The sequence below is a fragment of the Mastacembelus armatus genome, chromosome 17 (assembly GCF_900324485.2).
Source record: "Mastacembelus armatus chromosome 17, fMasArm1.2, whole genome shotgun sequence".
Taxonomy (NCBI): Eukaryota; Metazoa; Chordata; class Actinopteri; order Synbranchiformes; family Mastacembelidae; genus Mastacembelus; species Mastacembelus armatus.
The window spans coordinates 9,515,215-9,537,719 of NC_046649.1; the positions used below are offsets into that span (position 1 = coordinate 9,515,215).

Sequence of the window (22,505 nt, forward strand, 5' to 3'; positions counted from 1 at the left end):
TAGATTATATAAACCATCAGAAATATTGTAAGACAACATAAGTTGTACTTGTAAATAAAAGTTGAAGTGGTACTTTTACTACAACTTACAAATATAAATACTCTTAAAATTTGTATGTATAACTCCTACTAGCAAATGTCACTTTGTTACTTTTTGCAATGCATGTAAAAGGTTAACATGTAATAGTCAGTGTACAGCAGATGTGCAGAATATGCAAAAACCTAAATGTAAAGCAAGAGTTTACAGCTGTGCAAGCTGTAAGGATACTGCCAACATGCTGACTTTGATGAATGCCATTGAATAATGAATGTCATTAGATTTAGACTGATTTGGTTATTTCATTGGAATTCTGTCTACTGTTTCTCTCTACGGGCTAAATATCAGCTAAGTTTTCATGTTTCTTTCTTAAAAACTAAAATTCACTACATAGGAATTCATTTTGTTCTCTAAAGCCAAAGTCTAGAGAAATCGTTTTAAAATGCCAGACTTGTAAACCTAACCTAACCTAACTTTAATTTTCTTTTACTTATTTTTGCAGAACAGTAGTTCCTGCAAGAAACCCCATGTCATACAGAAAGCTTTTTTGACAAGTTTCATTTTCATAAATTTGGCTGTTATACTGTGTGTTTATTGCTCAGACAAACAAGTAACTACCACTTCTGGTAAGCAATTCAGGGTAAATGTCCCTGTCATGGTGACATGCAGGGTGGTTGGCCCCATAAACCATAAATTTCCTCGTAAAGTTAGAAGTTCTCGTGACAGGAATATGCGACCTGTAGTTTTACCTTGACAATGCCAGGAAATTGTTTTCTTCCTCATCTCCTAATTTTAACGCTTTTCTGGAAAAACAAGACTTTGTTTCAGTCTCGTAAAGTTACACCAAATCAGAAAGTAGCCTAACTAGTTGATTTGGTATCTCCAACTGAACATTATAATGTACTATGTGGGATGAACATGTGAATCCTGCAGTGCAGCATATGAAAAATGACATTTTTATTAAAAGTCCTAATGTTTTATCAAAACCTTTGTTGATATGAAGCAAATAGAACAGCATATAGTCTAACATATAAGTCTAGTGTAAAAATAGGCAATAATTATTATTATTGTTATAAACTCTAGATTCTGCAAAAAGAGCCAGGAATCAGGAAGGTGCCATCGTGTTTTCTAGTGTACATGGGTCCATAAGAGAGCAGTGGACACACATGAAGAAATGCAGACATGCATCTACTGCATAAGCAGTTGTTGCTTTCAGCTGCTTATGGCTCTTTGCACAAATGGACAGACCAGCACTTAATTTGAAAAAGCAAGGCGTTGTCAGGGTAATAGCTTTAAGACAGGGCAAATGTAAAATATACAAATATAAATCTATAACCACAAAATGGCTTTCATAAACTGTGTCCAATTTGTGGCGTCTAAAAGGAATATAGATTAATATGTCAGTTGCATTGTATTCTTTAGTCTAATTTAGTCTGTAGTTTTGATTCAGCATAACTGTAAAAATCTAAAAATTGTAATATGGAAAAACATATTTCTTCCCACAAAACAAATGAAATAACATAGAACACAATTCTTTATTTTACAGCTTTTATTTTGTCAGGCTGGTTTCTCTTTCAATAGTGAGGACATTAGCTTGGAAAGTGTTTCTCATACTTGATCTAATGGACTTTGGTGTTTACGAGTCTCTGGCAGCCTCGGAGGGAGAAAGGGAATTCAAAGCAGTCAAACTAAGTGCTCTTGGAATATCTTTGCTTTTTTATAAGGTAGCAAATATATATTAACATTATATGTAATATATTATATCATCTTTCAAAATAAAACTCATAAACAGCAACTTAAAACAGTTTTAAGGTGCGGGGAAGAACTGGCACTTTGAGGGGGGCTGCTGACATCAATGCATCTTGATAATTCTGAGTATTGTAATTATTCTCACGCAGAGATTTAGTCTTACAGTCTTTTATGTGTCAGAAAGATTACAAAGATGAAGCACAGAGGGCAGGCCGTCCTCTCATTATGTCCTCTCTCTCTCTGTGCCATCAACTATGCCAACTGCAAGCCACCACCCCCACACTAAGAGGGGAGGCAGGGAGAGGAGGAAGAAGAACCAAAGCAACCGGCACATTTTCGAGCAGCCTACAGTCTTCACGCTGAGGGCAGAGTCAGGACCAATAAAAACATCTTCTCACAGATATTCACACACATCAAGACAGTTTGACTGTTAACTAGGTTGCCACGCGTGGTTGATAAGAGTTTCACTTCCACTAAAGGAAAAGTACACTTCAAGCAGATGAGAAGGTGTGTGCAGGAGAGAAGACAACTCTGAGGAAAAGAGACTTTTTTTCTGCCTTCCGTGTTGGATTCACACACAAATTTTGTTTTGCTGGTGAGTGTTGAAGAGATCAACTGAGTTATGGTGTGCTTTTCCCTCCCCCCCCCACCCTCTCTCTACATGTTTCAAATCTATTTATACAAAATGTGACTTTGGAAATATGTGGTGTGGTTTCACTTTCACGGCTTATGTTTAGATGCAGCTGGGATAGACGAGCGAGGATCAACATTTGTGCTCAGTGTTTGTGCTCTGTCCAATAAAGTACAGTCTATAATTTATGACTCTGTCTAGTAAAGTACAGGATATTAAAACAATCACTGTTTGTTCAGAGGGACAGGTGAAACAGAATTCATTTCACCATGTTCAGCCATTACCTGGCTACAGAAACACAGTGCGACTAAAAAACTGTTAGGAAATGTTGAAAAGGGGAAACATTTGTTTTCGAAATGAGCCCAAAGTAGTCAGTGCACGTTAATGAAAAATATCCTGTAAGGGCCATATTAATAAGGAACAATTTTATTTCTGGCAGATGACTTGACCGTAACATGAGCCCTTTTTCTATTGTTAACTTCTTAATCAAATAATTGTTCGTTACCTAGTCAGATGTCATTATTGACAAAGCAAGGCAGCGCGTTCTCTCATGCCATGGTACGGTAGTTTTTCTGGAAGATAGCATTTCCTCAAATAAGATGACTACCTTACTATAATACTTTCCAAATCTTATGTGACAATAGGTTATTGTTTTGAAGAGACTGTGGACAGTATTAAATTTTCTTCTATACTTTATTATTGAGCTCTGCAGATATTTATTAAGACTTATAGTTTGTTTTATTTAAGGTATTACGGTTCAGCCTCCAGTACAATGGAGGTGAATTATTAGTGAATTATGTTACTTAAAATGTGGCCGACTTACCACAAACCATGTACAATCAATTCTGCTGATGTTTTAACGTGAATCTTCAGTGTGGTTAGCACTGATGCGTGCTGGAGTTGAGGCAAACACATCAAAACCTGTGCACAAACACCTCACATTATCTTTGTACTTTGTTAATGCTAGTGGTAAAAGAGAGAATCAGTAAGCCAGTCTTTTTAGGACAATGTATGACAAGTTGCATGACTACTGGGATGGGTGTGTGGGGATGTGGGTTTTGGTCAAGCAGGTATGAGCGTTTATTGTTGGCTAGTAAAAATATATAAGCCTCAGAAAGAGTAAAGGTGTGATTGTCATAGACTTTATGGCGGGATGGCTGTCATGTAGAGCATGTGGCCCAGCATAGCAAAGTGTTAGAACTGCATGTAACAGTAAGTGCTTCTGTGTGAAAGGACAAAGCTGAGGTGAACCACAGGTGAGTTTCTCCTTATCAGGACTAGAGAAAACAGAGCCATTCTGAGTCAGTGACCCCATTAGACACAGAAAAGCTCTCAGGGTGCAGTGGGAGTCCCAGGTCCCGGGCCCATCATGATCCCCCCTTGGTGTTAGCCCAGGCACGGTCAGAAGCAGGCTATTCTTGTCCCGCATTGTGCTGCCGAGCTATTCTGACGCTGTCCATTGTGTGTCAGTGCGTTCCATGACTCTCAGCAATTTCAGTAGGTCTGCACCTTAAACCCCTCCATTATGGGTGCCCTTGTACTGCAGCATTTGCTGTGCTTGCTTTTGCATTCAGTTGCTTCCTGTTCATACCACCCACCAACCCGTGACTTTTCAGCTAACACTACTACTCTTGGACCTCAGTGTAAATGATCCGAGCCCATATGTTCTGCCTGAAAACATTCAACTCAACAAAAACCTGTTTATTGAATGAACTGTTTCTAATTTTCAGTCAGATCTCAGGGTGGTTAGCTTGTACTGACAATATGTGTTACATTTATGAACATTAAAAGTGGTGCAAAGGTTCCTCCTTTGAAAACTAAAGAAGCAGTGGTTCTACTTGTGTGTTTCAACAAATATGGGTGATCCATCTCGGCTACCACAGTAAATGTACTCTCTCTCTCTCCCTCCTGTCAGATCTTAAAGACAACAGCTTCCTTGGTGGAAAATGAATGTCTGACTGCTGGATGACCCCGAACCTGTCAGTGATTCTGCGATGGAAGGTGTTTCCCCTCTTATCAAGCCACCTAGTGCAGCCAATGCCTCATGCTGAATGTGTGCAACCTAGGATGGAAGGTCTACCAAGTTCTGATCTGACTCACTGGAACAACCTGCACAACCCCCATCATCTTGTCTCCTCTGCACACACTGACACAACCAACTACTTCATCACCATCTCCAACCAGACATGGACCACTTCCAAGGGATGATAAGATTCTCCAGGATGTGTGTGAATTTCCGCCGAATACGAAAATGCCAATATGTGCAGCTGATGACCACCTGTCTGGTGCTTTCAGTGGTGATGGTTTTCTGGGAGCAGCTGGACATGAGCTTTGTCAGTCATGTCAAGTCCTACTCCTACCGTTACATTGTCAACCGCTTCACCTACATCAACAACAACCTCACCATACCACACGAGCAGGCAAGACGCTTCAGCGACTTCCCCTATCTGTTGGACCACCAAGATAAGTGCACTGGCAAGGATGTCCTCCTCCTCCTCTTTGTCAAAACATCCCCGGAAAACATTAAAAGGCGAAATGCCATTAGATCCACTTGGGGAAATGAGACCTACATCCAAACTGCCCTGGGAGTGACAGTCAAGGTGCTGTTTGCCCTAGGAACTCCTCACACCAAAAAAGAGAAGTCCTTGTGGAACAAGAGTGGTGAGGTTGGCATCCAGGAGCAGCTCATCCACGAGGACCATGTTCATGGTGATTTGATCCAACAGGACTTCGTAGACTCCTTCCACAACCTGACCCTCAAGCTGATCCTGCAGTTCCACTGGATGCACAGCCACTGTGCTCATGCCCGCTTCTTCATGACCGCTGATGACGACATCTTTGTCCACATGCCCAACCTGGTGAGTTACTTGAAGGACGTTAGCAACAGAGGCATCACAGACTTTTGGATTGGCCGAGTGCACCGAGGGGCGCCCCCCATCCGCCGCAAAAGCAGCAAATACTATGTGTCCTTTGAGATGTACCCATGGATGTCGTACCCTGACTACACTGCTGGGGCTGGCTATGTTGTCTCCAGCGATGTAGCAGACAAAATCTACCAAGCCACACTGATCCTGAACGCCTCTCTTTACATAGATGATGTGTTCATGGGCATCTGCGCCAAAGCCATTGGTGTGTCACCGCAGGAGCACGTCTTTTTCTCAGGGGAAGGAAAATCACCTTACCACGTGTGCATTTATGACCAGATGATGACCTCCCATGGTCATGTGGACGATATCTATGACCTATGGCAGGCAGCCACACACCCACAGGTGAAACAGTGCACCTCTGGACTCACAGGCAGGCTGTATTGCACAATTGTAAAAATAACTCTCCTTTGTAAGCCTTACTATTTCAACACATATCCCTGCAAAGCAGCTTTTCTTTAATGTTCTTCAAGTTTGCGAGTGAGTCAGGACATGACAGAGAGAGAGAGAGAGAGAGAGAGAGAGAGAGCATGTCAAACTGTGAATCATAATGATATGAGGATAATTGCTGGAAATATTACCTCATTCCTCACTTCTGTCTGATTGACTGTGTTGTGTGTTGCAAAAGGGAAGTGGACCATTATTCATCTGTTAGTGTTAGTGTGTGATCACTAGCAGGTAAATCATGTCTTGGGTTTGATCATTTAATTGCTCTGGCTGTTCATTGACAGCAGAATGTGTCTTAATCCAAGGCCACTGTCACTTACCTCTTTCCTCAAACTTATAATGAAATAAAACCAATTTGAAAAACTTTTTATTTTTTTAAATACAGAAGTAAGTGTGTTGAAATAACACATTTACGGTTTCACAATGTCTGAATCAGTTTAAGAAACACAAGGCAGCAACATTTCACCTCTAAAAACATGAAGCAACTGGGTGAGCTGAGCAAACATTTCCTGTAAGGTGAAGATAAGAAAGCATGACCATTCTGCTCTTACAAGACTTTTCTCGGTAATGAAAAAATGTTTAAGAAATCATATCCCCACTTCATAGTTAGTGACGAGCAGTTTCAAATATTGTACTTCACTAGAGGCAATATGTGTGATATCACACATCAGTCATGTCAATTTGTTGCCACAAAACAGGGGCTCAGGAAACAAAATGAGGAAATACTGAAACAGTTGAAGATTGTGATAGTGACAGTGCCCACATAGCTATAATAAGTGCTAGCAGCAATGATGACATTTTCACAGTTGGCATTTGGTTTCTTAACCACTTTTAGGTTGGCTGCAAAACAGCTCAAATCATGCATGCAATCCAGCACTCAGGAGCTTTTTGTTTGGAGCATGGCAGTTTGCTGCTCAAAGCAGCCTGAAACCTCAGCCTCAAATCATTTGAGCAGCAGGTGCTACGTGAGTCTCTTTAGGGTAGAGGTTCTGAAAAATCCTGAAATGAAAGTCAGACAGTTTAGTATCCAAAAAAAAAAAAAAAGTTTTTATACATGAAGGAATGGACTTTTGACTGAGCAACATGCTCAGAAGTGAAAACTAGAGCCAAAAATAACCGCAACCACCGCCCAGAAAACGCATCAGTGTCTTCAAAGTGCCTGATCCAGAGAGGCCTCTGACACAGTGCTAAGAGCAATGACTGCTCTGGTGTCAGGTTGGTATCACATGCTCAATGCCATGAACCTTTCACAGACAAATGAACAGAGCAACAATGGACTTTTTGTTTTGTACATTCACATGTTTTGACACACTGAAGGTACGTGGATGTAGTTGTCTATCTGCATTATTATTCTGAGTAAAAACTATTTTGGAATTGTTTCTTGTGTCTATCTGTATTGCTCATTCCCTGTAATATTTTACCATTTCTTCTGCAGCAACAAGGTTTCCTCTTTGAGAATATTGAGGTTTTTTTTTTTTTTTTTTTACCAAAATCTCATCTACCAGTGTGCCCATTTTCGATTCATATGTAGGTCATTGTCAGCGTCAGCTTGTTTAAGGTCATGAAAATGTCTCCTTACTTCACCTCTGTTCGCCATGAATTGCATACATTTGTCCTGAAACGTGATGTTGCCTGGTTTAGCTGTTCTCCAAACAGCTGCACTGTTTCCACGGCAACACATTAAGAAGAATTATTCACACAAAGGATGTAGACAGACCCACCTCTGTTTACTAACGGCCTACTTGTGGGTTAATTTTAGGATCTTCACACAAATCTAATAAATACGCACGTATATTAATTTAAATGAGAAAATCTGTGTGTATGTCATGTACATCATGAGAGCTGTTTAATATTCCATGGAGACAGAAAGTGGTTTGTTAATTTTAGATTTGCTTAAATGATCGTTTAGAATAAGCCCACGAGTAGTCAGCCACTGACATCAGTCATCAGAACAAATGAAGTCACTTCCCAAAAGGGTGCAAAAAAACTGTCGATACATCTGATCTGTTACATATAGCTACAGACTGTGCTGTTACTGTAGCTTACTATAAATACTTTAGCGAGGTAGACTATCTCAGTGTTTATTTCTGTGTAGTAGGTGAGTATAGACATATACTTCACAGCAGCCTCACATCACACCTCAGAGTGAAACTAACTACTTCTTCAGTCTTTGACAAGGACGCAAGAATGAGCACACAACACCGAGGCAGCAGCCATGTTCACCAGCTTTTGATGCCTGTGTTGGAAAATATTGTAAGTTGCATGCAACTGAAGTCTGACATATGCATCTGCTTTTTTCAAGAACCTGCAGGGCAGAGCAAAGAGGCCTGCACTGACATTATCTTTCAAAATCGTCTTGTAGAAACAAACTGTTGATGAAAGTCAAACAGAATACATTTCCCTCTATAAACACCTGAATACCCTCTTTTTCTGACCTCACTGGAAATCCATCCACCCATCCATCATCTATACCTGCTTATTCCTAACCAGGGTCACAGGGATCAGCTGGAGCCTATCCCAGCTCTCTCTGGGTGAAAGGCAGGGGTCCACCCTGGACAGGTCACCAGTCCATCACAGGGCCACATAGAGACAAACAACCACACACACTCACACTCACTCCTATGGGCAATTTAGAGTCACCAATCAACCTGACATACATGTTTTTGGACTGTGGGAGGAAACCAGAGTACCTGGAGAAAACCCACACAAGCACAGGGAGAACATGCAAACTCCACATAGAAAGGCCCCTGATGGGTTTCAAACCAGGAACCTTTTTACTGTGAGGCAACAGTGCTAACCACTCAGACACCATGCTGCCCTTTTCACTGGAAATGTGGGGTAAAATATGTTCAGCTGCACAGTGGTAGCCGTAGTTATTATTTGTGACATTTACAAATAGAACAAATTATTCAAAATATGACCGATCAAAACGTTTTGGTATACTGCTAAAAGGTGACCTCTAGCAATTTTACTCATTGAAGTAGTTCTAAGCTTTTTGTGTCTCCAGTCAGAGCTGTGAGAAATTTGATTAAGTGCCTCAACTAAACTAAGTTTAAACCAACATGACCACTGCATTAACATCTGCTGCCATTACATACTTTTGAACAGTGTAGGCACTCATTTTTATTCCAGTTGTAAGTGCAAAGTAAAAAACAATGGTGCATTTAATGTGCCTCAGGATAGTGTAGATTTCTCCTATGTGAATTAATGCAACGTCTATGCAGTTTGAATATGAGGAAAGGGTTAAAGTGGCATCTAAAGGAAATGAAGAATCACAACAATGAATACAGAAAAATTGAGAACAAACTAAAATAATTGACCAAAACAAACAAAAGTGGCCATTCTCAGAATAAATGTCAGGTTTTCTCATTTTGCATCTGATGAATACAACCGATTTAACATGACTGGAGCAGTGTGGATGCTGTAAGTATCTGTATGCTAACACAAAAAATATTCAGCTATGGACCTCAAGCCTGTCCACACCTCCTCTGAAAAAGACTTACTGCTGGTTGGCCTGTAGGTGGCACCCTCAGACTCTGCATCATGTTTCAGCACAGCCATGTTTAAATGCTGTCACTTCCATTTTAGCAGATACGTTAAATTATACCTATAAATACAAGTGTCAGCCAGACCCAGATTAACTCCACACAACTACATTTCAGTGTATTTCTCAAGCTCCAGCTCATGAGTGTGGTTTGTGATCATTGCTCTCTTCATTGAAAAGCAAATTACTTGTGAACTTAACCACAAAGAGGGAGGAGGCTCACTCTGCTGCACAACAGCTGATAACTGATCCATCAGTATAAACTTTAGTATAAAGTATAAACTTTAGTGTATACAAGTATTCCATAACCAAAAATAAATAAAATCAAAACAAGTTTACTTACAGCAATTTCAGTTTATTAAGACATTCATACAATTCTGGAGAGGAGGAAATCTGAAAAGTAGTCAAGGGGGGGAAATAGCAATATACTCTGGTAAGGGTAAAACCACGTCAGCAAAATATGGCCAACCAGTGAGGAATTGTGATAGAGCAAGTGGGATAAAAAAAATATGGTACATTTAAATTAACACATTCACAAAAGATAACAAAAAGCAAGTGAATCTACAGTATAACATGACAAGTGCCTCTATTAAGCAGGCCCACAATACATCGCACATATGTTAGCATAACATAATTTGCAGACTTTATACAGCACTTATACCTTTTAGTCCACAAGTAAGTTACTAAATGGTGGAGAACATCGAATACACGCATCTTAATTGAACATGGAAAGAAATACCTGATAAGGACCTTAATGTTTACAGACCCCATGGCTTTGTAGCTCCAACCAGCCAGCTGTCGAGGTTAGAATCTACAACTGTCCAAGAGGGACCACCATAGAAGTCACCTCGCTTTTAACACATACCAAAATTCTGATCCGAGGTTTAGCATTGAAGTTTTTTTTTTCTCCCCTCCAATAATATAAGCACAATGCAAGTGGACGATCGCTATCACTGCGTTAAAAAAAAAAAGAAAAATCTCAGGGCTCAAATCAGGTCGGCCACATTCATTGGCATCTCCTCCACTGTTGTATTGTAAAATGTCTCGATGTCCCGAAGAATCCTCTTGTCCTCCTCAGTGACGAAGTTGATAGCAACTCCTTTTCTGCCAAAACGGCCACCACGACCAATTCTGGAGGAGTCAAGATAAGCCATGTTACGACTCACTAGGGAGACTGAGAAGCACACTTGGTGCGATATGATTCCAACTTACCTATGAATGTAGTTTTCTCGGTTTGTAGGAAGGTCATAGTTAATGACCAGAGAAACCTGCTGCACGTCAATCCCACGAGCCTGAGGAGGGAAAGGGGGGGGGCATTTTAGGATTATATTCCAGTCCAAATGACAGAAAGGGGGAGGAACACTGCACATAAATGTCGCCCATGTATAAGTAACAGATTCTTAAATGTGAAGAACCCATTGTGGAAAACGAGCCATAATCTCCCAAAAGGTTTGACTGCTTGGTCATTTTAGGACTTGCAGCATTAAAAACATTTTGGGCTTTAACATTAATTTCATACACTTTGCATTCCCATCAACACCACACTGAACCTCATACTAACCAGAAGATCAGTAGTGATCAACACTCTACTTGAACCGGACCGAAACTCCCTCATAATCACATCTCGCTCCTTCTGATCCATATCGCCATGCTGTCAATGGAGAATAATTGCAGTGAGAAAAAGGGGCCAGCCCATAATACGGATAAATCTACACAAATGCATGGATTAATGCAACAGTCAGAGCCAAGCTGACAGAAGTGTTAAATACCAGAGCAGAGACTGTGAAGTCTCTAGCATGCATCTTCTCAGTCAGCCAGTCGACTTTTCTCCTGGTGTTGAGGAAGATGACAGCCTGGGTGATGGTCAGAGTTTCATACAGATCACACAGGGTGTCCAGCTTCCACTCCTGAAAAGATGCATTTACAAACAAGAAGTTACATGAAGCCATGTATTGTCAACTTCTCAAGGTGAACCTATCAAGTCAGTGCTATCTTGCAGTGACACCATCTCCATATTTGAGAAGATGCTGACATGTAACACAGGCTCTTGAGACAAAGGACACTGGACATTAAGAAAGAGGTCCCTCCAAGTCTCAGTTCCGATACTGTGCCTTTGTTCTCCTTCCCTGGTGTACCCATGCTTACACGGCCACATTAGCTATAACCTGTGAGGTTTGGCTGCTGCAATTTTAGCAGGGTGCTTTGGAGGGAAGGGAAATCCATTACACTGATAGTAGTATGGGATCTGTTAGATTGCAAAGATGTTCCTCTAGAGTATGAATGTTAAAGAAACCCACCTCTCGCTCCACATTTATGTAGAATTGCTTAATACCCTCAAGGGTAAGCTCTTCTTTCTTCACCAAGATGCGAATAGGGTCTCGCATGAACTTCTTGGTGACCTCCAGCACATCTGCTGGCATAGTGGCAGAAAGCAGGACCACCTGAAAGAAGTTACCATCACAATCAAAAAAGATGCTTTGTGTTAAACATAATCCATTAAAAATGCAGACCTGTGTGTGGCACTGCAGCTTGAGACAGAGACCAATGAACATTAAGAAAGAGGTTCGACCTCATCTCATTTTCAATGCAGTGCACAATAATCTCCTTCTGTGTATTAGTCTGCTAACATTATTGCATGAAACAGAAAATCTGGATCACTCAACTATAGCAGATGTCTGTTAATGCAGAAGGGTACCACACAACTGTAACTGTTGTACCGGCATGGAAAAGATACCTACTTGAATGTTTGTGCTCAGTTTCTGGAATATCTCATAGATCTGATCTTTGAAGCCACGACTCAACATCTCATCAGCTTCATCCAGAACGAACATCTTGATCCATTTTGGGGCTGAGCAGAAACAGGATGTTACTTATAAAATAATCAGTCTCTCTCAAATAAAAGCTTTCTTGCTGAACAGGACCTGTGATACTTACAGAGGTGTCTCCTGTTAAGCATGTCATACACACGTCCTGGAGTTCCAACCACTATGTGAGGGGCCTCTGCCTGGAGCTTCTGTATTTCACTACGGAGATTGGTCCCTCCGATGCAGGCATGGCAGGTTGCCCCCATGTAGTCACCCAGAGCCAGAATTACCTTCTGGATCTAATAAAGGGAGACACGAACACATACCACTAACTCAGGATAATGTGATACAGCAGGGCAGGACAGGCAAACTATAGTAACTGTTTAAAGTGATCAGTAAAATAAAAGGAACTCTCCATTTCCAAGAGTCAGTCCCGAAAGATGGTATGCCATCATATCACCCAGTTATCCACAGAGCACAATTAAGTCAATTAAGCCAAATCACCTTTCAGACCAATGCAGCCATGGACAGAGACTACACCAATCTTAACGGGATACTTTTCTAAACATTTTTTGAATTTGACAAGTTTTAAAATAAAAAGGGTACCTTAGCACTTGAATCAGTGTCCTCAATATGCTGCCTAGGTCTGAGATACTGGTGAGGTTATCATGACCTCAGGAACAGCATACCTGCTGAGCCAGCTCTCTGGTGGGAGCCAACACCAGAGCCTGAGTCTCCTTCTGCTCTATGTCCAGCTGCTGCAAGATAGAGATGGCAAACGTGGCCGTCTTGCCAGTGCCTGACTGGGCTTGGGCAATGACATCATAGCCTAACAGCAAGGGGACAGAGATTATTATATAGAGCAAGAGAAGAGTTGTTCAAACTCAATCACAAAACGATGTGAAAAACAAGTTTAGGAACTGGTCCATGTACAACTCTTACCACTTTATGAATTAAACTACCTCACTGCATGTGGCAACGTTTTGAAAATAATAGTTTAGTGATGGATTTTATTGGACAGTAGTGAGTGATCAGTGGAAAAAAAAGTTATCCCCATCAATAGGTAAGTCCCGAAAGATGGTTAAGCATCATTTCACTCAAATATAAACAAACAACCTATATGTACATTTAGTTCCTGTACCTTTAATGCAAGGAATAATTGCCCTCTGTTGAATGGCGGATGGTTTTTCAAAACCATATGCATATATTCCCCTGAGAAGAGTCTCCTTCAGGTTCATATCATCAAAGTTGTCTGTAATCTCGTTCCAATTGCTCTGAATAAAGAGAAAAAAAGGTTTGTGAGTAACAATACAGATTTTAACTTGTGATTATTTTTTTACCCCCCCATGTACTTACCTCGATGACACCATCAGGCTCCATTCCATCTGGCCCCCCATGGTCTCTATCTCTTGAGCTATTAACGAGAAGTGACATGGTTCAAATTTTACTTCCAGACAACTTTAACAGCGCAGATTCATCAGAAACCAATGAAAAAGCTCACTGACGATGTAAAACTTAACCCACGTAAGAACAGAGACACACCACGTGTTAAGAAGGCGGGCATCACAGTGCTCAACAATATCAGCTCGCTGCCGAGGAAAAATAATAAATCCTATTCGTGTTAACTTTAAGCAGCTGAAACGCAGAAGCTACGTCGGATGTGTCCTGTGGTCTCCGGTGGTCCGGGTCACGCCCTGAGGATCCCCTTACACTCCGGGGCTTCGCTGGGTGCACGTGTCAAATTCCACGAGCAGGACTCAACTGCCCGCACCTTAAAAATATCACTCAACATTATGTAACGTCGAAAGCTTTTAAACTGGCTCAAACGCCCGCTCTGGTCTGCGTGAACCCGCATATGAAACGCGCTAAAGTGACATCTGTACACGCTCGGCACGTCTCAACATGGTGCTCCGCTCCGTTAGCCAACATGTCGGACTGTTGGGCCTGTGCTGCTAACAGTGGTTTCTGCTGCCTGACACCAGCAAGGCCGAGTCGGAGCATGGCCTAACGGTTCTCCGATTTTGACAACCAGCAGACACGACGGCAAACAATGTGTGAAGAACGTAACCCCGTCCTGTTTGTTTCTGCAGTGACTATCGCAAAATAAAGCACATTTTATTTGTAACAGTGGTGTAGCTGGACAGCTAACGTCATAAAGCTAACTGTTAGCTGGGGCAGCGGTTGGGCCTAGTTAGCTACATAATATCTAACTGGGCAACATACAGCGGCAAACATCAGCGTAACACGATCACCTACTCCTAACCATCGACTCCTGCCCACGGAAGAGACCATTTTTACGATTTTACCTGTTGTAATCAGCAGAATCGCTAGACATGATCCGTTCACAACTTCAGCATGCGACTGGAAAGATCGCTGATGGCGCTGCCAACTGCCTTTATGCAGCCGGACTATTTTCACTGATGAACTTACTGCTCATTTTTGTCGACAACATGGTATCGGTTCATAAAATTATTACTTAGATCACATTACAGATTGTCTACTGTCTGATATTTTCCTGAGTATATGTCAGTAACCGATTAAAAACGAGGATTTTGTTCCAGACTATATTTCTCAGCGGAAGGATATTGCAGTAATGTGTGGTGATCGGGCTGCTACCGTGTCTCTGACGGGTCAAAACTCTGCCTGACAAGGTTGTGCAACATTTTTGGAGAGAGGGTTTGCGTGACGCCGGTGTCTTCTGACTAAGATGAAATGTAATGCAGCAGAAACCAAAAAGACAAGAAAGGAAGAAATTATATACAGTTCCAACTTGATTAAACCACTTTTGTTTGTCAGTAAGTTTACAAGAGTTATATGTTTTATATATTAATCAGTTAATTTAGGCAACGCTGTGGTAGATCAAACACTGAATTATAAAGCACATTTGTGGACCGCTTATATATATATATATATATATATATATATATATTTATATATAAATATTCCGAGTAACTCGAAGATACATAAAATATGGATAACATAAGAACTAACAGGTATACTGTCCCTTTCATTTGTAACTGGTGCATGTGAGGCTAAGGCACATCCTCAACCTGACTGTAGAGACAAACCTGTCTTACAAATTACTGCCTTTTCATCAGCTGTCAAACGTCTTTGTAGCAAGTTGGAAAAAATCAGGATAAGGATTTGACACCAGACCTTACTTTGTTCTGTCAATTTTCACTTTGTACTAGAATTACGTTTTTCCCTCTCAGTTTCAAACTGATCCTTAGCACACTACAATAACAAATATTGTATTTAATATAATATATTTTATTTTAGACTCTTGTGTTTCTCTGTAGTGTTGAATTAATATCATTGGGACCAATAAACATGACCTCTTTTTTCTGCATTGCCCTGTTCTTCAACTTCCAACCATCTGTATCTGTTGCCATTCTCTGATAAGAATTTTGTATGTCTTGTTTTTCATTTAACTGTGGGTGTACCTGAAAATATTTTTTCCTTCTATAGAAGAACTTTGCTTTGGTCCCTACTGAACAAATGTGTATGAATTTAATTTGGACCTTCCCCTATAGCACAACTAGTTTAATGACAAATTGAATTTAACAATACACTCATGTGTAAGTCCTTCTATGTTTTCTTTACTGCGATGATAGAACCTAAACACATATATTCAATATTCATTATCTATACCCACTTATTCCTATTTAGGGTCACAGGGATCTGCTGGAGCCTATCCCAGCTCTCTTTGGGTGAAAGGCAGGGGTACACCCTGGACAGGTCACCAATGTTTCACAAACAATGAAGCATTAAATGCATTAATTTACTTGTAGTGGTGTACCTTCTAGTCTGGAACATGGCCTATTTTTCTGTTCCAAGTAATCTTTGATCTTATTTCTACACTAACTTAGTATTATTATCATTTCATTTTGTGCATTGTCGTTTTTATTTATTTCTCTGTTGCGCTGGACTTAGTGTCTGTAATAAAGTTGAATTGAAATATACCTTTCAACACTGTAAAATAACTGTTTTGTTTCAAGGATTTCACAATAAACCATACATGACATGTTTTCCTTTATTTCAATGTATTGCTAAGTGTATAAAAAGGATAATTTGGAAAATTAGGGCCTTGGTTGCCATTTAATACAGACAATGTTTGAATTTCAAAAATATACATTTTTAGTCCTGATACCAGAATTTAATAGTGGAGTGTATGTGGCCTCTAATGCACAATGGTGTAGTAGTTGGAGAAGAGTTCTTCCCCTGCTGTAATGTCTCTGAGTGATACAAGGACAACACAGCGTAGAGGCCTGTGTGTATCCAGGCTGTAGTTGACATTAGGCAGATACTGGCGGAGCCTGATGGGAAACCTGTCCGGCACATCATACTCCTGGTAGCACACGTTCGCAGGTCTCTCATTGGAGCAGTTGTTCACGTACTGACCAACAGCCAGGGGGTTCTGTGGATTGGCTGTCAGCCAGCTGGTGTCGCTCATCATGAAGGGCCCCACTCTGTCCCTGCCACTGCATGACTTGAACACCATTTTGGAGATGCCTCTGTCATTTCCATCAATCAGGACACCATCAATACACCTAAATACAAAAGGGTTTCTGATGGACTGGAGGAGAATAGGCTCATAGGCCTGATAAACTGTGCCAGGGTACATGGCAACTGTAGCTCCTTTGGGAACAAATCCTTTGGTGACAAACACTCCAGTTCCTGCAAAGGGCAAAGTGCTGGGCTTCCGGTCAATGCAAAATCCCAGAGACTGTAACATAGCACCATGTCCACAATCTGGATCTTCTCCAGGCTGCCATTCTTCACTTGCTGCCTGTTTGAGAAAGCCGGTATGAACTGCTGGGAGCTCCCCACCATTAGCCCCGTAACTCCTGAGCAGGACCGTGAAGAGCTTCAGCAGGCTCCGTGTCACCTCCTCATCTGGAACCAGTTTGTCCTCCCAGCGCTCCCTCACGTGCCGCAGCGTTTTCTCATTTTTAGACAGGTTCAGCACAACCCAGGGCACAAACCTGTGTCTGTACGATTTCCATTTGTTCAGAAATGCTTCTAGAGTAGCTCTCAACATCCAGAGCGACGTCTCAGATCAGACATACAGGAATGAGCGTGTCATAAACTACTTCCGACGAGTTGCTTTCAAAATAAGGACTTTTGATAACATTTACAAATTAGCACCGGGACTGCAGAACAAAGATAAATACTCATGATAAAACGGGACACATGTGTCAGGTAATTAATAAAAAATGAACTATGTAACAGACTGCGATATGATATTATCGTAGACTGATTGTTTATTTTAAACCTTTATTTTGAAGAGCATTAATTCAACCGGAATAGGTTTTAACGTGACTCCTAAAAGCTTTACTCGTATTAGCCAGCTGGATGGGAGGAAAAGGAGTCGTGCAGAGACAAACATGGTAAGAAATGGCTACTTTTATTTTGGTGTTATGATGCAAGTGTAAACAGTGTTTTCACAGGTAAGCCGTGACATTGTGTGATTAACGTAGTCAGGAAAGTGCGCCGAGGACTTCCTGTTCCCTTTATTTTACAATAACGAACCTATCTTTCTACTTTAGCATTAGCTAACTAGCTCACCATGAGACTAGCCAGGTCGTCTAGTTAGCTAGTTATCGTTACCCTTTCTATCTTATAAGCCGTCTGGGGCATAAAATACACACTGCGTTGTAAATGAGCGGCTGTCGACAGGATTTGACTCTAGATTTCTTCTTCAGTGCTATAAAGATACCAGCCCACTGACACATTCAAAGTCGGTCATTGTTGTCAAGATAGCATATTATCGCTAACTTAGTTCTCTTGTTGCTGTTACTTAAATGTTTCAGCACGGTTCACTGTTTATGCAGGTTAGCTAATGACTAGCCTGGATATCCCGGATGGTAGGAGTCCTGAAGTGATGTGAGGATTGAAATATTCTGTTTTTTGATAACTTAAAAAAAATGAAGTTATTGCGATAAAGAAATTGTGTGTTTGATGCCGTTCTTTACATTACTATAACCATGTGTTTTTGCATTAGTGTTGTTAAGATTTGAGTGTTTGTCTTTGTGCAGAACAAGCTGAAGTCCTCACAGAAGGATAAAATTCGCCAGTTCATGATTTTCACCCAATCCAATGAGAAGACTGCAGTGACCTGTCTGGCACAGAATGACTGGAAACTAGATGTTGCCACGGACAAGTTTTTCCAAAATCCAGAGCTCTACGTTTCGAATCTAAAGGCAGCCTTAGACAAGAAGAAGCTTGAGCAGTTGTACAACAGATACAGAGGTAAGGAAGACCTCTTAACGGACACACACACAGATACATACATTCTGTCTACACTAGCTAACTAACTAGTTTATCCACCCATCCATCATCTATACCCACTTATTAATAACCAGGGTCACAGGGATCTGCTGGAGCCTATCCCAGCTCTCTTTGGGTGAAAGGCAGGGGTCCACCCTGGACAGGTCACCAGTCCATCACAGGGCCACATAGAGACAAACAACCTCACACACTCACACTCACTCCTATGGGCAATTTAGAGTCACCAATCAACCTGACATACATGTTTTTGGACTGTGGGAGGAAACCGGAGTACCTGGAGAAAACCCACACAAGCACAGGGAGAACATGCAAACTCCACACAGAAAGGCCCCTGCTGGGTTTCAAACCAGGAACCTTCTGGCTGTGAGGCAACAGTGCTAATCGCTCAGCCACTAACTAGTCTGGAATTTTTAAAAAAATATATATTTATATTTTTAATTTTTATAGTAAATAATTGGAAAATTATATTATTCTATGAAAACATTTTTGATCAATCCAATCCATTGTCTATATTCCTACTCTAGATCCTCATGATGAAAACAAAATTGGCGTTGATGGGATCCAGCAGTTCTGTGATGACTTGGGTTTGGATCCAGCCAGCATAAGTGTCCTCCTCATAGCCTGGAAGTTCAGGGCAGCAACACAGTGTGAGTTCTCAAAACAGGAGTTCCTGGATGGCATGGCAGAACAAGGGTAAGAATATATTTTTTTAAATGGTACAAGCAATAAACAAACTTTGTTCTCTCTGGAAACTGCACATTTGTTTTTGGTGAAGTGGGCGTAAACACTATAGATCCCAAATATGTGGGCTACTATAAGTCAAATTTAAAGCTGGATTGTCTGACAGCCATAAAAGAATTGTGGTCCGTGGGTTTGAAGCTACGTACCACGCTAGCTTACTTTTAATACCTGATGCTTGCGTCATTCTGACTTTTCACTCTTGCTTTCACCATCATCGCGGCAGAGATGGCTAAAAAATAAATAAATAAAAAATAAAGTGTCTGTTCTATATATTCTATAAGCTATAGCTGTGTTTAGACATTCACTGAATGTGTCAGCAGAAATATAGACATGAAGCCTAAAAACATGCAGAGGTTAAGGGTGACATGGGCCTCATGCCGTGTGTCTTAGAGTCAGTGTGGACTGACATCAGATAAACCAGAAGTCTGTCTGCTCAGTGAGATGCACAGGTTACTGTGTCAATTAGTGCGAGAAACATAAACATTTTACTGGATGACTGGTTATCTGACCACATAACAGAAAAACTGGAGCAAGGCACCACCTCTATCCACATGACTGTCACTCTTCTCTGCTTCTGTCATTTTCGCCTCTGGATCTGCTCACCGTGAGACCATGTGCCGTCAACAAACGGCTACATCACTAGACCTAATTAATCTATTATTATGTTTGTTACCAAATATTTTAATAATCAGTTTTTGATTTCATTGATTAATTGTTGCAGCCCCAGATTACGCTGCGTTAATATGACACCAGTTCAGACTTTGTAAACATTTTCACTTAGACTGCATCTTGGTGACATGCATATAGATCCATTCAAGTATGTGCAGGCGCCACTTTATTTTGAATGCTGAAATATTCCATATGTACTGTATGTTTGTGTATCTTATCGATTGCTTAGTTTTATAACAAACAAAATACAACTAAATTCAAATGTTTTCAAATAAGTTTGCTTCTTGTTTCCTCAGGTGTGACAGTATAGAGAAGCTAAAGGCTCAGCTGCCAAAGATGGAGCAAGAGTTAAAAGACCAAGGGAAATTTAAGGACTTTTACCAGTTTACATTTAATTTTGCAAAGAATCCTGGCCAGAAAGGTTTGGGTAAGAGTTTTCCAATGCTGATCATATGAACTGTTTTTGTTTGTTTAATTCATGTCAACCTATTTATGGTTTTCTTGCAGATTTAGAAATGGCAATTGCATATTGGAATTTAGTACTGGCTGGAAGATTCAAGTTCTTGGACTTGTGGAACAAATTTTTAGTTGTAAGCTAGTACTTACCCTTAACACTACTATAAAAATACAAATACTGTTATTTCTCATTTATGTTACTTTAGCTAAGCCCTATGTCTTTTGCAGGAACACCACAAAAGATCAATTCCTAAGGACACTTGGAACCTCTTACTAGACTTCAGCACAATGATCACAGATGACATGTCAAATTATGATGAGGAAGGTTTGTACAGTGTTTACACACAGCTGCACATTACTTCTTTTGTCACTGTGGAACCCCATCATTGGCCTTTTAGTGTGGTTTACACAATATTAAAATAGCACTGATCCTGGTCTTGTGCAAAGTCAAATGATTTATCTGGTTGTACTTGTTTTATTAACAGGAGCATGGCCTGTCCTTATTGATGACTTTGTGGAGTTTGCACGGCCGCACATCGGGACCAAAAGCACAGCAGTTTAACGGCTGCTCTCGCTGTGACGTTCTTTCAAAACAGAGCACAGTGAATGGAGGACAAGGTGACCACACTGAGCTGAGAACTATGTTGCCTTTTCAACCCTCAGGACTGAAATATTTTACACAGCAGAGACTTTATATATGTGTCTATGTATGTACATATATATATACATATATATATATAAAAGGCATATCTCTGTGTTGGTCAACTTGTAATGGTTTGGAACTTTTATCTAAAGTATTGGGCATTTTGTGTGCGCTCAAGCCAACCAGAGAGGAGTCACCATCTTAGTCCATGTGGTTCATTGATTTGGTAGGGCTCCGCTCAAAAGCAGGTAGACAAACTTTTGAATGGTAATCTAAACCTGGGGGGTGGGGTGGTGGTGGAAGTGGGGGGGGGGGGGGGGGGGGGGGGGGAGTGGGCAGGGGGGGGACATGCTTTAATTATTGAATTTTAATACTTTTGTGTGCATTCCTGATTTTGTTTTTATGATACGTTTGTGTGACAAGTCAGTATAAAACATTGATTGTAATTTTTTTTTTAAGCATAATGCTGTTTGTTTAAACACAAATGTATAAGGATAAAATAAATGTTTCAATTTGGAATCTTTAAAGCTGCTAGGCCTTTGTGTGTTTGTGTTTTTTAAACAAACAAACAAAAGTCAATTTATGCAGTCTAATACCACAGTCCTGCAATAAATGCTCTATCAAGAAGGTGAAATTGTTCATTTTTCTGTTCAAACATTTGATCATTGTGGAATATGTTTGTGGTGCTGTTGAACTTTGTTGCTTTAAGAGCAGCATTTATGTTATTTAGTCTAGCCTCACTGATGAGGTGCACAGTATAATAGCTACACCTGCCAGTATAGCAAGGTAACATCAAATACAAGAGCAGAGTGAGCAGAAATCTGATTTGGGTTAGTCTGTCAAATTACCTTTCAAAAATTACCTAAAAAATCACTTTGATTTGAAGGAGATATGAGTAAGTTGAGATGATGACTTTTGTGTTCTTTTCAGCAAACAATACTCTTTAAAGTATATCTCTGTAGGCCGATGCTGCATTTTACCTCAGAGCTCTAAGTTATGTAGTCTGAATGACTGTATAATGCTGTTAATGCTGTTGGTTTTTTTGACAGGTTTCTTAAACAAAACATCCAAATGTCTACAAACAGACACATGCACTTACAGATTCACAGTTCATGGTGATGTTTGGCTGACCTTGTGAAAACGAGATTGTAGCCTGCAGTAAGAGCTCTGTGCAGATTACATAAACATCTGTTGATGCAAAATATAAAATACAACTTTTCAAGGGTGCTATGTATAATCACAAGTTTCTATTTTTGTATCGCTGATATGGATCTCTGTTTTGCTGTTGACTTTTTCTATTTCAGTTAAGTCCAACTCCATATCTTTCTGAAAGATAAAAGAAATATATCCTATCCAATGTGGAAATAAGATTAATGCTCTATTTGAAAGAGCCTCGTCAAGTTACTGGAAGCATAATGGCCATTTACTAAACCTGATCAAATCAAATCAATGATTTAAAACACATTTGAAGTATCATGATTAATAACTTATAGTGTCATTATATATAGAGAATCTGACTGCAGGACGTGAGCTCGCGAGCCGCGATCAGCTTTTTTCCTAGTCTCGCGCT

At 40.5% G+C, this 22,505-nt stretch overlaps 4 protein-coding genes and 4 non-coding genes across 8 annotated transcripts; 2 read left to right on the forward strand and 6 right to left on the reverse strand.

The window, feature by feature from the left end:
• Positions 1–2,055: 2,055 nt before the first annotated feature.
• b3gnt5b (UDP-GlcNAc:betaGal beta-1,3-N-acetylglucosaminyltransferase 5b) lies at positions 2,056–6,869 on the forward strand. The gene is made up of 2 exons (XM_026314429.2): positions 2,056–2,380; positions 4,332–6,869. The coding sequence occupies exon 2, from the start codon at positions 4,603–4,605 to the stop codon at positions 5,800–5,802; it is 1,200 nt and encodes a 399-aa protein (XP_026170214.1). The 5' UTR covers positions 2,056–2,380; positions 4,332–4,602; the 3' UTR covers positions 5,803–6,869.
• Positions 6,870–9,670: 2,801 nt separating this feature from the next.
• Positions 9,671–14,567, reverse strand: eif4a2 (eukaryotic translation initiation factor 4A2). The gene is made up of 11 exons (XM_026314316.2): positions 14,442–14,567; positions 13,492–13,549; positions 13,277–13,409; positions 12,825–12,964; positions 12,266–12,434; positions 12,070–12,179; positions 11,629–11,772; positions 11,101–11,238; positions 10,893–10,982; positions 10,544–10,623; positions 9,671–10,462 (listed from the first exon to the last, which is right to left on the reverse strand). Exons 1-11 carry the CDS (start codon positions 14,468–14,470, stop codon positions 10,318–10,320), a joined length of 1,236 nt encoding a protein of 411 aa, XP_026170101.1. The 5' UTR covers positions 14,471–14,567; the 3' UTR covers positions 9,671–10,317.
• Positions 11,362–11,546, reverse strand: LOC113135035 (small nucleolar RNA SNORA81). The gene has a single exon (XR_003296117.1). It is a non-coding gene; the product is annotated as a small nucleolar RNA SNORA81 (small nucleolar RNA).
• LOC113135036 (small nucleolar RNA SNORA81) lies at positions 11,844–12,023 on the reverse strand. Its single transcript, XR_003296118.1, has one exon. It is a non-coding gene; the product is annotated as a small nucleolar RNA SNORA81 (small nucleolar RNA).
• Positions 12,522–12,597, reverse strand: LOC113135037 (small nucleolar RNA SNORD2). Its single transcript, XR_003296119.1, has one exon. It is a non-coding gene; the product is annotated as a small nucleolar RNA SNORD2 (small nucleolar RNA).
• LOC113135038 (small nucleolar RNA SNORD2) lies at positions 13,161–13,234 on the reverse strand. Its single transcript, XR_003296120.1, has one exon. It is a non-coding gene; the product is annotated as a small nucleolar RNA SNORD2 (small nucleolar RNA).
• A 1,583-nt stretch (positions 14,568–16,150) lies between the features above and the next one.
• Positions 16,151–17,207, reverse strand: setd9 (SET domain containing 9). Its single transcript, XM_026313841.1, has one exon. It carries the CDS (start codon positions 17,174–17,176, stop codon positions 16,316–16,318), a length of 861 nt encoding a protein of 286 aa, XP_026169626.1. The 5' UTR covers positions 17,177–17,207; the 3' UTR covers positions 16,151–16,315.
• A 263-nt stretch (positions 17,208–17,470) lies between these two features.
• Positions 17,471–21,213, forward strand: dcun1d1 (DCN1, defective in cullin neddylation 1, domain containing 1 (S. cerevisiae)). The gene is made up of 7 exons (XM_026314622.1): positions 17,471–17,525; positions 18,174–18,387; positions 18,951–19,119; positions 20,133–20,263; positions 20,344–20,426; positions 20,521–20,617; positions 20,778–21,213. Exons 1-7 carry the CDS (start codon positions 17,523–17,525, stop codon positions 20,852–20,854), a joined length of 774 nt encoding a protein of 257 aa, XP_026170407.1. The 5' UTR covers positions 17,471–17,522; the 3' UTR covers positions 20,855–21,213.
• Positions 21,214–22,505: the final 1,292 nt, after the last annotated feature.

Coding starts and splice junctions, on each gene's coding strand:
- dcun1d1 (XM_026314622.1), top strand. Junction 19,120..20,132: donor GATGGCATGGCAGAACAAGG/GTAAGAATATAT, acceptor TTGTTTCCTCAG/GTGTGACAGTATAGAGAAGC. Junction 20,427..20,520: donor TGTGGAACAAATTTTTAGTT/GTAAGCTAGTAC, acceptor TGTCTTTTGCAG/GAACACCACAAAAGATCAAT.
- eif4a2 (XM_026314316.2), bottom strand. CDS start 14,470: ATGTCTAGCGATTCTGCTGATTACAACAG. Junction 13,410..13,491: donor AGCCTGATGGTGTCATCGAG/GTAAGTACATGG, acceptor CTCTTTATTCAG/AGCAATTGGAACGAGATTAC. Junction 12,180..12,265: donor GCTTAACAGGAGACACCTCT/GTAAGTATCACA, acceptor GTTTCTGCTCAG/CCCCAAAATGGATCAAGATG.
- setd9 (XM_026313841.1), bottom strand. CDS start 17,176: ATGTTGAGAGCTACTCTAGAAGCATTTCTGAACAAATGGAAATCGTAC.
- b3gnt5b (XM_026314429.2), top strand. CDS start 4,603: ATGGACCACTTCCAAGGGATGATAAGATTCTCCAGGATGTGTGTGAAT.